Genomic DNA, 16520 nt, shown 5'->3' on the forward strand with positions numbered 1-16520 from the left:
GGAGGCTTTTGCGTTGTGAGTTCTCCCCACTTTTTCTGCCGGCTCGCCTCTCCCGCCTCTTCTGAGCTTCTATGAAGATGCAGGCTGGCCAGTCACATACCCAGCCGCAACGCAAGGCGAGTGGTGAGTGAGGGGGGAAACGAAGGGCACAGCGCAGCGCGTGAGTGCGCCGTGCACAGACATGTGCAAGCGGCTGGAACCAGCGTGTCGGGTGCGCGCGTCTCCAAGGAGAATCGCATCTCGCCCCCAACTTTGTAGGCCCCACGCACTGCTCTTGTTTCCTGCACCGCTGCTCTCTCTCCTCCCAGAGTGGGCCCTTATGCAGTCGCGGCAACGCTACCGGTGTCGAGCGCTGGCGCGCACCCGTACGCCTCGTTGAAGGGCTCCTTCAGAAGAGTTGACAGCTCATCGGAGAGGGCCAGTACCTCCAAGCCAACCGCACGAACGTCCATGGAGTGGCTGCCAGCGCTGGCCGGGATGGTGACGCTAATCTGGTACTCCAGACGCGGATCCTCTTCTTCGTCCCGCAGCACAATGAGCGGCTGCCGCTTCGTCTCTCGCACAGCAATGGCGATGCCCTTGTCGTTAAGCCGCTCGAAGTGACGCGTCTCGTTCTCGGACAGGTAGACAAGCTGGCCGTTTTCCGGCGGCAGCACATCGCTCACGTCATCATCGGCGAGCTCAATCACAGGGATGCGGGTGTACGTCTCGCGGTCCTGTGCGCTGACGGCTGGGCGCGAGCGCAGCAGAATGCGGCAATCCGGCTTCTCCACAGAGGTGCAGAAGGCTGTCTGCACATCCACCCACTCCCCATACACCCCCTCCACCTTCATCTGCTCGTTCAGCACCACCTCCAGCTTGTCCTTGGCGCGCTTGATGACGCCCTCATAGGTGAGGCGCGCGTTCTTACTGACGGGCTGGAACCCACGCTCTTTCAAGAACGCCTCCACAAGAGGAATGGCGCTCTCCGGCATCGCAGCGATCCATGTGTACGGCTTCGTCAGCTGGAGGCGCTGCTGCAGCGTGTAGGCGGACACGACAGCCTCTCCGTACCGCATCGCCGCGGGGGTGAGCAGTAGCTTTCCAACTTCCATGGTAAGCTCGCCATCCATGCGGAGGTTGTTCATGTTTAGCAGACACCATTGAAGCACCTTGCTGTAACGTGTCTGTAGGGCCCCGGTCGCATCCGAGGAGGAGAGGGTGTAGCATTCTGTGTTGGCAGGGAATCCCGGGAAGGTGGAGGTGTTCACGCGACTGACAACGGCCTCGGCACAGCTGCCCGTCGTGAGCAGCTGAAATGCCTTGGGAACCATGTTTGCCGTTCCTTGATAGAAGCCTGCCTGGGCCAAATCCAGCAGCTTCTCTGGCTGCATCGCGCCTGCGCCAGCCCAGTTGCCGTAGCTCTGCTCGCTCTCCTTGCCGACGCCTTGAGCAGCTCCAGCGATGGCAGCGGCGCCGCCGCGCTGCTCGGCGCTGTCTTTGCTGTGCAGGTACTCCTCCATGCGTCGCACTACCGCCGCCTTCTTTGCCGTCGGATCGACAGCGATGCCCGCGTCGGCCAGAAAGTCCCGCATCTGCGCCACCTGCAGCGAGAAGAGATTGCCTTCATTCCACAGCTGCCACACCTCCTCGTACTTTAGCTTCACCGTCTTGCTACTAAACGCCACTTGCGGTCCGGAGGCACGGGTGTCACCGATAGTCGGGCCAGTGCTACTCTGGTAGCGATGGGATACACAAAGAGCAGCAGCGGCGAGAGTCAGGTGGCATGTACCGCGGTTGCGGGTAGACCGCAATGAGAGTCGCCCACAGACGCTCTGCATCAGCGGAAGCGGCAGCGTCAGTCGATGTGAGTGCAGCATGGCTAAGCACAGACAACCCCCGACTTCGGTATCCGTGAAGTTTCTGTGTGTATGTGTGTGTGCCCAGCAAAACAGAGAACGGGCGCTCTAAGCTACCGCTCTCGAGGACGAAGAGATGAGTTGATGAATCGCCGCCCCTTTCGTGTGCAACCCTCTCAGCACGAGTGTTCGCTGTTCCGACACGCTTCTGTGTAGGTGGTGAGGGACCTCTATCCTTGTCTCTGTCACCACGAGCCTGGCAACGCACCCGTGCCTGACGCAGATACTCGCACGCGCCCACACTGGCAGAGAAGCTGATAGGTTCTCCGGACTGTCGACCCCCCGCGGAGAAGAGAGACGATACCACGACACGGTTAAGACCCAAGAGAAGAGAGTTACAGGTGACGAGGTGAGTGAGGTGAGTGGCAAAAAAGCACCCAAGAAAATCTGATCTCAAGAGGAGGCAGCGCCACAAGGGATAGGCTCTCATGCCCATGCGTGTGCGTGTGAATGCGTTGCGAAAGGCGAGGAGGAGGGAGGGAGAGAGGTGCAAGGATGCCAAGCCATGCGTCTCGCGTCATGTCTGCGTCTGCAATGCGCGCTCACCTTGCGCACTCATTTCCTTTTTCTTCGCGCTGCACAACTAGAGTGTGGAAATCAAGCGGAGCCAATGATGAGAGGGCGCGGGGATCTGGTGAGTGCACGAGATCTCTTTGCCGCCCCTCACCCCACCCGACCCCCTTCCCCTCTCTTGCTCTTCAGACCTCCTCCCACCCCTTTTTTTCCAGGTTTCTGTTGTCGTTGCGGAGCTCTTCTGCTGGCGTCAAGGGCACAAGAAGTCCGCGAGAAGACAAAAAAAAAAGGAACAGAGATGAATCTATTCGTTGCACACTGCCGGAACTGTGCCTGTAGAAGGGTGTGATGTGTTCTTTGAGCGGGACGGCAGCTTTTCGTGCCTGCGCAGCCGCGGCCACATCTCCCGTCCTCACCCCCCCCTCACCATCACCTGCCGCTCCCGCCCTCGAACTTACTTCAACTTGCCCATATGAGTCTAAGCCCGCTCTCCTGCAGGACAACCTCGGACGAAGAGGGAGTAGGAGGAGGGCGGGGGCATCGAGCGACGTGACGCGCAGAGGGCGCTGCAAAGGCGAACACAACAACGAGGTGGGCATGACGACTGCGTCTAAGCCCTCACACGCGCGAAAAGACGCGCCTGCGCAGGAGAAGTTCAAGCTATATATAAACGTGTATAGGCAGATGTCTATAGCTATAGAGATGGGTATCATGAAGATGTCTAAAGTATTAAGCCTCCAACGCATAAAAGGCAAAACAAAACAGACAGACACAGGCATGGCGCACATCGACACACACAAGCGCGCACACGCCAAGCGAGGTGGCCAAGACGGCAACGACACGAGCACCAATGCACAAGGCACCGGAGACAGAGGCGCGCATACACAGAGATGGAAGGAAGCGACGACATGGAGGGAGAGGAACACTGAGAAAACGCAGAGAGTATATTCAGCTGCAGGTGGCTATTCCGTTTTGCGTTCACTGGTACAGTGGTGATTGCATCCGCGTGCGCGTGCCTGCAGCAGGAGCGGAGAAGTCGCCCTCGTCATCCACGTCAATCAATGCCCCCGCCGCGCCACCGGCTGGACGAACGGGTACCACTTGGAGAGGCTCCTTGGCCTCGCAGACACAATCGCAGATGGACTTGATGCTCTTCTTAGGATCCGGCTTCTGCTCCTGCATTGCCCCGCCCATGGCCGCGCTGTCGGGCCGCCCATCGTTGCAGTGAGGCACCGCCGTCGCCGCGCGATCAAACTGAGGGCCGAGGTATCGGTTGACGGAGTTCGTGCGGCTGTCGAAGCCCTCGGCGGTGCTACAGCGACTATTAGCAGCTGAAGACACAACGCCACCCCTCCGACCTCCCGGTCGAACGTCGGCATCAAAGAGGCACGGCGGGACCGCCGCGGCCGCTGCACCAGCACTGGCGCCGGCACCAAGAATGCCGCCGGTGTACTGCAGCATCTCGTGATCAACCGGCCCGCAGGCATTCGTGGTGATGGCCGCATCAGATAAGTCCCACAAGCTGGCGTCTCCAGCCGTCATCGTGTGGGCGCCGCCGCGCCTCTCCGACATCGTCATGGCAGAGATGCAGAGCTCCACGTCACGCCCGTGCGGATGGCGGTGCGGCGTGCTGCCGCCGCCGAGGAAGGTGTCCTTGTGGATAGACTGGTCCGTTGGCGTGTGCACAACTACCTTCTCTCCTAGCCCCTCCGCCATAGCGGCGCACATGCCAAGTGCTTCGTTGGCAGCAGCGCAAGCCTCCGCAAGCTCAGTGGCCGGGGCGTTCGCGTTCGGATTGGTGGAAAGCGCTGCAGCAACGCTTCCGTTCGCAAGCGGCGCTCGTACCTTCGAGGTGCAGACCGGGAACGGAGGAGGAATGGGGAGAAAATGACCAAGAGATACCCCGACGGCGCACGCGTTCGCGGGTGTGTCGCGGCGTGCGAGGCCGTGGTTCAGCTCGTAGATTCTGCGAATCTCAGGCGGGCATGGGGAAGGGAGTCGGTGAACGCCGCTGCACCCGGTGTCGGCCATGCAGGAGCCGCGAATCCAGCTTAAACACAGGTTGCGCGGCACATTCGCGTAAACGCAACTCGTCGCGTTGCGGCACGCGCCGTACCAGCGGAGGCACGGGTGCAGCTCAGCGCTGAAGGCACGATCCTCCGGGTAGAGGCAGCACCGCGGCATTGTTGCGTTGGCAGCACCCTTCGCCACCGTCGGGTCAGAATGCTCGATCTTAGCCACAGAGTCGTCGCCGTCGCCGTCGCCATTCTCGTCGTCCGCCGCCTCCACGGGAAAGATGCAGCGAGCGATGACGTGGTCGTGCGCCGCTTCAGCGCCGCCGAGGGCCGCCGCACCTGTGACGGGTCGCTTGAGCGCCCCTGACTGCTCGCAAGAACGGTCACCGTCGGGGGTGTCCACAGTCTTTGAGGTAAAATCACTGCCCAATCCGCCGTGAAGAGCATAGTGCTGCCCGTTCTTGTTCGCAGCGGCAGCGGCAGCGGCTGCGGCTGCTGTCGTCGCCGGGGTCGCTGCTGGGCATTCTTTGCAAGCCTCCACAGACCCACCCCCGTGTTCGTGGCGGAAGGCGAAGAAGAACGCCTTGGAGTGGATAAAGCGTGATGCCTCCGGGTTGCAGCTGGCCAGCTCCAGTAGGATCTGCGCCAGCTCACCTTTGCTGGCGTGAAGCAGCTGCTTCTCCAGAGCCACGCCAGACAGGCCGCGCGCAATAGCCGAGAAATCTGACGCTCCTCCCGAAGCGCCTTGAGCAGTTGAGGTGACTGCCGGTGCGCTCGTTCGTCCTTGACCTGCTACAGCCGTCGCCGTTGTCGTTGCACAGGCAGCTTCCGGCACCGACGTCCACATGGGCAGTGGTGTCACTGTCAGGTTTGGAGAAGAGGACAGCAACGGGCCGCGGCGGGAGCCATAGCCACTAACCCCATCAACGCTGTAGTGCTGGAGGAAAAGATGGTGTTGGTGTGGCACGTGTGCGTACGCAGACGGAGAGCTGGCAGCGGTGCCCGTTTTGTGGCACCTCCGTCTACTGCTGCCGGGGACTGGGAAAGGCGAGCAACACTGGTCATGGCCATTGGCGTACGCCTGCGAGGACGACGGCGGCGGTGACGCGTAGATGCCACTCAAGTGCACGCTAACACTCTCCGGCGACGTCAAAGGACAAGCAGAGCTCATCGCAGTACCGTTGGTCGCCGCCACTGACACGGCGCCGCGACTCCTTCGCTGCCCAGTACTGCACATGGTTACGCTCTGCGATGTGGACAACCCGCCCGGCGTCCCACACAGCCGCGCTGTGTCAGAAGGCGATGTCGACCGGGAAAAGGGTTTCGCAGCCACGCATTGGCTAGCGTTGCACTCGCACGGAAAGAGCACCGACTGCTGGTGGGCAAGCACTCGAACCATTGGACACGGCTGAGGCTGGACGTACGGCAGCGTGCTCCACGGTGGTGTGCAGCCCGCAACAAAGGCGTTGTGAGCGCCTGTGAAGGGTGGCGACTGCAGGGGCGCGGTGTTCGCCGTTTCAGAAGAAAATGCCGGTGTGGCGCCAGCGCTGACATCGTGGTCGGCAGTCTCTTGATGGTGCGAGTACTGCCCACTGTCACACCCACTTTCCGCTGTTGCTCGCAGCTTGCTGAGCAGTTGCGACTCTTGTTGGGAATCATCGGCGTCTGTGATGGGCGTCACGTCCTGCAACGGTAGCAATGAGCTCTCCTCATCCTGAGCAATGGCACTCGCCGTCGAAGCCGCCGCAAGCGGCGCGTCCGGCGAAGACTGCGGCGTTGGTGCGGCGTCGGTCACGCGCTGGAAAAAAGGCAATGAGGCGTAGGTGGCTGCGAAGGCGTGGGGTGCTGCCGTGGATGCGAGAGGACTCCCACTGCCGCTGCCGACATTGCCGTTGCTGTTGCCATTTTCTTCGCCTCTGTGAGTATGAGGCGGTGCGTGAAACTGCTGCGGGCGCATGTGCGCCGGTGTATGGACGCGAGTGTACCTCCTGTCCATGGTGTTTGCGGTGGTCTGTGGTGGGTTCACTCCATTTTGCGGCACGGTGGAAACGGTGGAAGCACGAGTCAGACCTGTGGGCGCAGCCGTCCCAAACGGCAGAGGTGGTGGCGGTGATGCTTGGTTCAGAGGCCGGTCAGAAACCAGTGTGGCTGGAGCGGAAGCGGTGTTACTCGTCGATGCGTGAGAGCCCACTGACGTCGTGGCTGACGAAACCGATGCGGGTGCTGAGGATGCCGCGCTTACAGCTCGCTGTGAGCCACGTGACAACGGCGGATGCACCGCGACGGCCATAGCGCGCGGAGGCGCGGCGTCGATGGCAAGCGAGTTGCTGCGGTGCAACTTGTCGCGATGCTGCAGGGAGGTGCTGCTTGCTTCACTCTGTGGCTGTCGTGGAGGCGCGCGGACGGGGCCGGTGATAGTGCCTGCAGTCTGGCTGCAATCCTTTGGCACAGTTTTGTGCGCGGGCTGCGACGCCAGCTCCCTCGCCGATGGTGCAGAGGCAGCGCCCTGTGATGTGCTCTTGAGAAGAGCATCGGCCCACCGCCCTGATGGGCCCCTGCTGCTGCTGCTGCCCTCGCCGGCTATGTCGTCAGGCAGGCATGCATAGGATTTTTGTCGCGCCGGCGCCTCTGTGGAAGAGGATGGACAGAGGGAGCTGCGGCTCATGGGGGTCGGCACGATGTCTGCGGCAGGTGGAAACTATCCCTGGAGGTCGCAGAGGGGGCGGCCAGAAGTGCGCTAACACGGGCAGAGATCGAAGCCAGACACCGCCCACTAACCCGACCGCACACGACGGAAAAATGAAAGTACGCCACTGTCCGAAATCCGAAGATAGCTCGGACGTTGTGGAAGAGGGGCGTCCCTGGAGCGTAAGAACTGATTCACTGCCTGCGCGCCAAGCACCGAAAAAAAAAACTCTTTGAACAGTGCTGCAGGGGAAACACGAAAAAAAAAAGAAGGCGGTGGTGACTCTACTGCTCTTGGTAGTCTTAGGTACCTGGTGCACGGAGATCACACGTCTTGTGATCCGCGTATAAAGCGCGTCTGGAGGCGTGTGTGTATCTTGTGTATGTTTGGTGCAAGACGTCTATGTCTCTATGTGCGTCTCTGCTTGCGAGTGTCTCTCTGCTTGGAGGAAAGAAAAGTGTGCGTGTGCCAAGTGCCCGCAAACGATGCGCTTCTCTCTTTCTCTAAGCCGGTGCGGCGATACACAACCGCGAGAAAGATAACGATGGAGGCGGCGACAGACAGACAGAAGGAGGGAGAGAAGGAGGGGAGGGAGGGCGACAGAGTAGAAATAGAAAGTTGCTCTATCACCGAGTTCTATAACTATATCTTCTTAACGGTGGAGAAGGTGCGGAGGCGTTCTTCTCGCCTCGCTCACTGATTGTTGGGGTCTGCGTGGATATATGGGTGTTTCTCTCTGTGTGCGTGTGCGAGAAAAGTGGAGGGTGTGTGGGGAGAAGGTATAGCGTTGAGACGTTGTTACGTGCGCCTCTGAAGGGCTGTATGGACGCTGCCAGACCAGATCTAAAGAGAGGAATCCCCCCTTCCTTTCCTTTCTGGGTTGTGCGTGTGCGTGTGCGTGTGTTGATACGCTCCCCCTCTCTCAACCTTTTTGGGGGGAGAGGAGGGGGTGTTTCTCTTCGTTTGCAAACGGTTGGACCGGTGGCTCGATGAAAACGATAGGTGCGTGTGCGTTTGCGTGTGCACGAGAGAGGGGGTGCAAGTGGAGTGACCGGCCAAAAAGGAAGAAGGGGGGTGATGACGCGCAAACGATGGAGCGGTGAAGGATGCGAAAAGAGGGCACGGCAGCAAAGGCAAAACGAAAGCCGCTCTGTGAATATGGGGGAGGGGGTGCGCACGCGCTTGGCGTATCACCAAAATGAGTGTAGACGGCAGTCCTCAGCAGAGCAGAGGAAGAAAGGGCGAGGAGGAGAGGGGAGCGGCGAAGGAATGCAAATGATGGCAGCGAAGCCAGTGAAGCGGACCGAGAAAGCGGAGATGGGACACGCGTAGATACAGCCGCATAAAGCCCTTTGTGCACGAAAAAGAAGGCACAAGAGAGAGCATGCGCGCCATCCAGCAGCACCGACGTCAAACCCATTGGCTGCATCCTCGTGATCCCCCGCCTTGCCCCTCACATACCAGAGTGCAGTGCAGCCAACGATGGAACACAGGAGCCCTGCCGCAAGGAGGAGAGCGACAAGAGGGTAACGGGTGGAGGATACGGCAACGGCAGCACCGTTAGCCTTCGCCGCGGCAAAGAAAAAGCAAAGCGTCCGTTGCCCGTGTACTCGGTCGCCGCTGCTGCTGCGGCTGCCACGGGCTGAAATCGTCGCGGGGGGGGGGGGCAAAGCGGAAGTGCGTTCCCATCCTCAAACATCACCTCCTCACTCCCTCCGTTGTGGTGAGGCGAGTGCAGGCTGTGTGTGCGGATGCGTGTGTGTGTGTGAGAGAGCACGTGCGTGCCTCGTGTCGCTTTCTGTGTTCGTCTTTGTTTATTGGGGGTCCTTTTGGTGTGTTTGTCTGCGGTACGTAGGCAACATCCTGCTTCCTGCTCGAAAGATTCCTCTCCCCGCCTCCTGCCCCCTCTTCGACTTCCGCCCAGCGTTGCAGCTCTCACGGCACTCGCGCTGCACGATGCGACACGTGCACACACACACACACACACGGAGAGACGGCAATGCGAAAGAGGAACCGAGCGAGAGAGACGGGCGGGCAGGCTGGAGCACATGCGGTGGCGGCCACCGCACAACACAAGAGCATCACTTCGCCGCCGCTCAACAGACGGGAAAGTAAAACGAAGCACACACAAAAACAGCCACAGACATCATCACAACCACCACAAACGATGTCGTTTTAGTTATCAGAAGAACATCGGAACATCAGCAAGCAAACAAACGAAAAGTGCGGCAAGCACACTGGCACGCAAGAAGCTCATCAACACAACAAAAACGACGAGTCAAGGGGAAGCGGCAGACGACCTCGTCGAATGGAAGAGACGAAGACGGAGGGCAAGTTACCAGAGCAAGACGGAGCTAAAGAAATTTTCAGAGAAAGTGCCAAACATGTGAGCCTCTAAAATCGATACGACTTTCTTGGCCGAGAGCCCGTCTTCTCCTTCTCCCTACTCCTTCCCGTGCTCCTCATGGTAACGCTGCATCGCCATTGTCTTCTGCTGGAGTGCGTCGATGACCTGATTTTGCTGCCGCTGCTTCAACACGATCGTCTTCTCTACCTGGTCCATGCTCTCCTTGATTTGCGCCGCGCGAGATAGGAAGTACTTCTTCGCGTGTTCCATCGACTGCTCCAGGAAGTAGCCGGTGCCGACGTCCACCAATACCTTGTCGCTCGGCACAACGGTGCCGCGCACAAAGAGCGACGATGTCATGCACACGAGCACCTCCTGCGCCGCTTCCGTCTTGGCGGCGTTCTCGCAAACGGCATGGTACTGCGCAACCACGTCGTGGTTGTCCTGGTAGCGAGTGCGTCCGTTGTAGAGGCCGTCGTAAGCCGTCCCAAGACTACGCACATCATTGTCAAGCTGCTCCTTGAGGCCTTCGAGCTGCTCAATGGGTAGCTGATAGACGTTGATACTCATTGGATTGGCTGCAGTTGTATCTGTGTTGCGTGAAGGAAGAGCACGTATGCGTAGCGAGTGAGTACGCGTATTGGAGCACCTATGCACTGGCCTGTGTGAGTGATCTGTCGTCACGGCAGCTGCCCTCCTCTAATCTCTTCGCGCACGCAAGAAACGGTATGTAACGCGTGCGCCGTGCGGCGTGTTTCGAGGGACCGGCGGAGTGCGTGCGGCAAAAAATGAGTCGAGAACAGAAAAGGAGAAAGTGAGAGGGACGTCGGCGCGCAGAGCATGGAGCAGCTTTCAAGCACGGGGAGACAGGATGCGTTATCGCAAGCCATTCACCACTACGGCGCTGCGCAGCGGCTGAGGGGGGGAAAGAGGAGGTCCTCACAGGGAAGTCGCAGAAGCACAAAAAAAAACGTTCGACCACCTACGCATCTACTGTCACATGAAAATGGGGTGTTGAGCTTGATTCGCCTGTTCGCGCTTCGCATTTGGGTTATGCTGCGTGTGTCTAAGTGTGTGTATATGGGGGGGGAGACTTTCTGAGGGTGCCTGGCCATGCTCCGTCGCACAAGCGGCCCTGTACGCGCATGCGCAGACACACACACGCATGCCTGCACGCACACCGTATATAGCAGAGTCCACGCACGCGGTTCCTTAGTTCCTCAAAGCGCGGGAGAGTCGGCAGTGGGGCAGCGGCTCGAGAACCGGCATAAAGTGGCCCGCCTAGGCCGATCAGCAATCCCTCCCTCCACATCCGTTGCCGTCTTTGCGGTGTTTTACTCGCCGTCTCAAGTGTCCTTCGATCACTGCAACACGTGCACACACGTAGACGAGAGTGTGCCCTTGAAAAGGTGGTTCACCGAGTCACTTCACGGCAGTGTTCTACGATGGTGCCAAGAAACGCCTGAAGTCGTCAAAGGGCGGGATCGGCAGCTCCTCCCACGCGACCTCGGCCGACTCGTGGATGCTCAGCGCTGGCGGCGCGTACTCCTGCAGATAGTGCGGTTCCATAGCATGCCACTCTTGGTAAGGCAGCCCTGGCACGAGGTCTGGGTATTCGCCGCGCGCATTCGGCACGCTCACACGCCATACGGGATCGCCGGGCACGAGGTAGAAGAGTACGCACGGCGATGTCGGTTTGTATGGAAGTGTCGCGTGATCCCATAAGCAAGCGCGCAGCATCGGCTTCGTGACAAGACGCTGCTGCAGCACCAAAGGAAGAACTCCGATGAAGAGGGGTGGCCAGACCGCGGAATAGGGAGTGCGAGATACCACGACACCGCGCGCACAACCATTCGCTGTGGCTGATCCGTGAAGAGAAAGGTATGTGCACACAGCGTGGGGAAGTGGAGTACGGCACTGACCGGAGCAGAGCGAAAGAGTCAGACATGCGCACGCACGCACACCCCGCGCACCGTGCAGCAACATGAAGGCTGCGGAACGCAGCCCATAACGCTACGGCATCCCATCTCCGCGCAACTACCCTGCTCTTCATTGTATCGTTCACGGCAAACGTGAAAACGGTGGAGTCGGAGACGGAGGGCGCCTTGAAAGTTTGAAGGCCCCCCTCAGTGAGTCTCGCCACCGCCAAGCACACACAAGCACGCGTCATCGCTCCTCTTTAAATCTCTGTTCTTTTTGTCGCTGAGCCAGTCGCCGACTCTGCCGTTGAAACGAAACCAAACTGAGGAATGAAGACGAGGCAGGTCGAAGCACAAGTCTGCGTACACCTCCCTCCTCAGCCCCATCTCGTCCTCTCTGCACCTTGCCAAGCGTCACCAAACACAGCAGCGTGAAGTATTTCCTTTTTGGCGTTCTTTTCGTGCTCCTTTGCGTCAGCCGCAGAGCCTCCGAGCACTGCGAAACGGACAACGAGAAAAATGCGGCGCAGGCAACGCCAGCAAAGCCGCTTCTCCGCAACGCAGTGACGGAAACCGAAAGAATTGGGTCACACGTACATATGAGGGGCTCGCGCAGACTTCCTTCTCTCTCTCGCTCCACCTCTCGCCACGCGCTAAATCAGCCGTGCACCCACACCTCGAACCTGAAAGACAACGTGAGAGGGGGATGGCGGCGCCGCGACTGCGAAAAGCAGCAACACCGAGAATCTGCTACTCACTTTCTTGTGTGCCTTTCTCTCCCACACAGAGCATGGGTCATACCGCCCACCCTATTTCTCGCCCCCCCCTTCCCTGTCAAAGGTCCGATATCGCGTGATGCGGCGCTAGACGCGCGCGCCACAGCAGTGCGCCCATTCAGTCATTTGAGCACGGGCCTCTGCCCTAAACTATACCCAGCCCCCGCGTCGCAGGTCGTCTCATAGCCGCTCACAATCATGCCGATCGCCATGTGGTGCATCCCCTTCGGGGTGGCTCGGGCCTCCCACCAGTAGGCAGTGCGAGGGCCCGGTATGGGACGCACTCAAGTCTCGTTGACACTTCGCCCGCCACATCGATGACACAAGCCAGCTCACTGTTGCAGTTAGCTCCGACGCAACACCATCCAGGACCTGGCCCTGCCACTTCTGATGGTGGCGCGGCATTGGCAAGGATAAAGGAGGGGTCGCCTGGCTTCTCCCCAGAGAAAGTGGAGGGGGTACTGGACCCTGAGATGCCACGCGCTGAGAGAGGTGTGTGGGCCCCTCCCCCTCTCCGTCATGAGGGGCCGCAGCAACGAAAGGAAAGCGGAAAAACGTCCTGATGCGTCCCTCACGCTCTCTCGGAGAAGAGCCCACGTAGACACTCGCGCATGGACAGACGCCATCGCTCCCCGCACGCAAAACCACGATGACGACAAACATGAGACCGCCTGCGTTGATCGTATCACCTTTTAGCTAAGAGAACGAGGTGCTGCAGGGCATGTGGCGGATTAGGCGCCAGGGATGTACACGCCACCGCTGTGGCGTTGCGACGACCCTTCATAATCGCCGCACTCCTCGTCCTTGTATTCCTCATCGAGCTCTTCGTCATCCTGGAAGGCGTGCTCCTCTTCCAAGTCTTCCTTCTCGGTGTGCCGCTCAGCACGCTCCCTGCCCCGTGGCACAGGCGCTGCCAGAGCTTTCGGCCCTCCAGCGCTGTCTGCCACATTGCAGCTATCCCTGTTGTCACCGCGCTGATGGAACTCACGGCCTACCTGCAGCGGCGCAACGGCGAACGAAAGAATCTGCTCAAAGACCGACTTGGGCTTGCTTACGACGGCGTTGCCGCTCTCGGCCTCGTTGCCCGAAGCTAGCCGTAGGCTCTGCTCAGCAGCACCACCGCCGCCTGGCAACGCCGACGGCGGCATCTGCGGCACACCACCCCCGCTCTCTGCTGTGTAGCGACCCAGCAGCACACGCGTCGTCTCGTTGAAGTAGTGCAGGTCGTGATCCAGTGGATGAACGGCGGTTACCACGGAGCTGGTGACAGCGCCACCCCTCAGGTGCGGGCCAGCCCCAGACGAAGCCCCGGCACCCGTGGCTCCAGTGCCGGGTAAAACGCTCGAGGTGGCATGCGCTTGGGCAGAGCCACCCGCAACCCCAACGTTGCCGCCACTGACGCCTACGTTCACTGAATAGCCGTCGCTACGCTCCTCTTCATCGCTGGACCACATCTCCGGCCCTGCGGCGCCCGATTCACCGCTTACCGGGCTCGCAAGACCATCGCTGCCGCCGTTGCCAGCGCCCCTCGCCGGGATGACGGCCGCTTCGGCAGCAGCCACAGCCACCCGCCGGGCACGTTTGCGCTGCCGCGTCTCCGCGGCCTGCTGCCCGATCGGGTCGAACGTGGCGTCCATGCGAACGCAAGCAGCGGTCGACGGCGCCAAAATGGAGAAACGCGCGCCGTTGGCGCCGATCTTAGTTCTGCCTGGGGTGGCAGCGTCGAGGTTCAGCCAATCGCCGCCCCTGACAATGTTGCCCATGTCCACGTCATCCACCTCGCCGGGTTGACGAGTGCCGTTGAGACGCAAGCCCTTTACCTTTCGCTTGTACCGCGTGCGGCGGCAGACGCACCACATGGCAAGGGCGATGATAGCAGCGGGCACCACGAGGGCGATGAGACCGAGGAGAGCGAGGCGCATCGCAGGTGCGCGGCGCGTGCCGAAGTTGTCGGGAGGGGGTGCTGACGATGAGGGGGGCAGTTCTGTGCCCGCGTCGCCTTCACCGACCAAGACGACAACAATGTCGGCCGCTGAGGGCAATAACAGCGACCTCCTCAACGATGACACCGCGGACGACCCCCGCGGCAACGGCTCTACGGACGACGACGAGGAAGCCGGGGTCTCTGGAGCCCTTGCTGCTTTGCTGCCCCTCCCGTTAGCGCCTGGGCTGACGCCGGAGCTCGAGGAAGACGGCACGGATGCAGAAGCGCTCTCCTCCAAGGCGAACACATCGCCGGCTTGCGAAAAAGTGACGATGTCGTCAACATCGCCGTCAGCCCGCGCGGCGGCCACCACAACAGCGGAGCCCGTATGGTGCGGTAGCGCTACAGGCTGCAGCAAGGGCACAGTGAGCGGTGGCGCGCGTAGGCCCTTCCCCCTCCCCAATACAGCGCCGTGTAAGGCAGAGACGCAAAGAGTGCCATGAACACCGTCGCCGCGGGGTGTCGTCACCACCGCCGTCATAAGTGAGAAACTGCACAGCAGGGCCACAAGCAACAGCGCCCGTTGAAGCATTCGCGCCGTGGAGACGCGAGGACTGCGGTTGCGCTGCAGCCCTTGATGAGGCACGGGACACATGGTTATGCTTATGTGGGCGTACCTATCATTGCTCGTGCGTAAGGGCTCGCAGCAAGATTGCCGCCGCACTAAAGAGGGAAACAGCCGGGAAGAAACGTCTGTGGGCGTGTGCCGGGACAGCGGCACAGACACCACAGGCAGAAGGGGTGAAGGCAGCGCACGCGGGAAAGAAAAAGAGGCGCAACCCCTCTTCCAGTGCCGATGATGCGCGGCGCCAGCAGAGAAGAGAGACGGTGGTGTACGAAGCACACAGCGCACTCCCCCTCCCCCTCTCACTCTCCCAGCATCACCACGCAAACGTGCGCGCACACTCAAATGACGCCCTCGTGTGTTTTCCTCTGTTTGCGGTTGCTGAAGGCGCACCGCACGCGTCCTCGATGCGCTCGGCCAATGAGCTGCGGATGCGCTTTGCACGCATTACTCCGCGGGCGGCTTCGACTTCTCCCCGCGTATCCGCGCGTGTATGCGAGTTGCCGGATGCCGAAGCCTATCGCTGCAGTGTGTGTGTGTGTGGGGGGGGGGATAGAGGGAAGGGTAAGCGGTGTATCAAGCAGTGGGACGGCCTACTGGCGCCCGCCGTGTACAGGCGCTGCGGTCAGCCTTTGATAGCGGTGCTGGCGTATGCGCACACGGAGACAGACAAGCAGCACCAAATGCAGAGCACAGCGAAATCGAGGGGGCGGCGAGTGGGATGGGGGGTGTTGGCGTCGTGTGCCGGAGGAGGTCAAACGGTGCCCAGTGGAAATAGAGCATAGGAGGAGGGGTGGGACGGTGCGGCGAGAAAGAGGGGCCAAAGAAATCGAACGACAAAGAGAGATGAGGCGATGCATGGAGGGATGAGGAGGTCATCATGGCGCCATCCCCTGCGTTGCCCTTCACATCGTCTCCCCTCCCCCTATCGTCCCTGCCGTGCCACGGTCGTCAGGAGCAGTCGCCGCCGCACAGAGGCTCCGCACATCGAGCACGAGGAGCGGCACGAGAGGGGTGCCGAAGGGGGAAGGGGTCTTGCGGAAAAGACGGAGACGGAGGGAAGGGCGAGCATACGTCGGGGAGCGGGGGGAGGCACATAAAGCGCGCGAAGTGCCACGCTCGGCGTCTCTCTTGTGCCACGGAGACGGAAAGAGCAGCGCACGCCGGTGACGAGCAGGGGGAGCCTGCGAGGCACACTGGCGCGTGTATCTGTGTGAGTGTACGGCGTTGCACTCCGCTCCAGCCCCCCGCCGCAATGCAGCGCTCACGCATGTCAGCAGTCTCAGTCCTCCTCCGCATTTTCTGCGCGGTTTGCGCACTTTGCACTTTTCGTTTTTTCCCTCTGCGCCTCGTGCCATTTTCCTCGCCACCTCTTCAGGCGCGTATTCGAATACCGCACCAGCGCCGGAGGCTGGCGCCGGAACGCCAAAGCGCATTTTGCCGTTTACGTGCCCGCCCACCACGAACAAGTCAACGCACACACGCATGCGCAGCCACAGCCCATCCGCATCTGCTGCACGCCACGGCTATGCCAAGCAGCAGGGCCGGCCAGCACCGCCTGGCGCCGCTCAGCCCACCGCAATGCCGCTGCGTACAGCGCAGGCTAGGCCCCGGGACCACGCTCAGCACCACCGCAGCGCAGCAAAGGCAGAAAGGCAGTAGGTGGATGCGCGCATTCGTTGAATCGTCGGCATGATCCGCAGTGAGCTGGTCCAAGCGTCATCATGACCGTTGGTGTCACCGGCACAGCGCCAGCCCACACCTGTCCGCTGGCACCAAGAGTCCACAGCCGTGCTCATGGGCAGGCTGCAGGCTAC

At 60.7% G+C, this 16520-nt stretch overlaps 5 protein-coding genes across 5 annotated transcripts; all 5 read right to left on the reverse strand.

Annotated features, from left to right (window-relative positions):
* Positions 1–317: 317 nt before the first annotated feature.
* Positions 318–1820, reverse strand: LDBPK_220520 (hypothetical protein, conserved; the record flags this gene model as incomplete). Its single annotated transcript, XM_003860754.1, has 1 exon — positions 318–1820. One exon carries the CDS (start codon positions 1818–1820, stop codon positions 318–320), a length of 1503 nt encoding a protein of 500 aa, XP_003860802.1.
* A 1569-nt stretch (positions 1821–3389) lies between these two features.
* LDBPK_220530 (glucoamylase-like protein) lies at positions 3390–5825 on the reverse strand (the record flags this gene model as incomplete). The annotated part of the gene is made up of 1 exon (XM_003860755.1): positions 3390–5825. One exon carries the CDS (start codon positions 5823–5825, stop codon positions 3390–3392), a length of 2436 nt encoding a protein of 811 aa, XP_003860803.1.
* Positions 5826–9555: 3730 nt separating this feature from the next.
* LDBPK_220540 (prefoldin 5-like protein) lies at positions 9556–10029 on the reverse strand (the record flags this gene model as incomplete). Its single annotated transcript, XM_003860756.1, has 1 exon — positions 9556–10029. One exon carries the CDS (start codon positions 10027–10029, stop codon positions 9556–9558), a length of 474 nt encoding a protein of 157 aa, XP_003860804.1.
* Positions 10030–10899: 870 nt separating this feature from the next.
* Positions 10900–11199, reverse strand: LDBPK_220550 (hypothetical protein, conserved; the record flags this gene model as incomplete). The annotated part of the gene is made up of 1 exon (XM_003860757.1): positions 10900–11199. The coding sequence occupies one exon, from the start codon at positions 11197–11199 to the stop codon at positions 10900–10902; it is 300 nt and encodes a 99-aa protein (XP_003860805.1).
* A 1686-nt stretch (positions 11200–12885) lies between these two features.
* LDBPK_220560 (3'a2rel-related protein) lies at positions 12886–14733 on the reverse strand (the record flags this gene model as incomplete). The annotated part of the gene is made up of 1 exon (XM_003860758.1): positions 12886–14733. The coding sequence occupies one exon, from the start codon at positions 14731–14733 to the stop codon at positions 12886–12888; it is 1848 nt and encodes a 615-aa protein (XP_003860806.1).
* Positions 14734–16520: the final 1787 nt, after the last annotated feature.

The sequence above is a fragment of the Leishmania donovani genome, chromosome 22, assembly GCF_000227135.1.
Source record: "Leishmania donovani BPK282A1 complete genome, chromosome 22".
Classification (NCBI taxonomy): domain Eukaryota; phylum Euglenozoa; class Kinetoplastea; order Trypanosomatida; family Trypanosomatidae; genus Leishmania; species Leishmania donovani.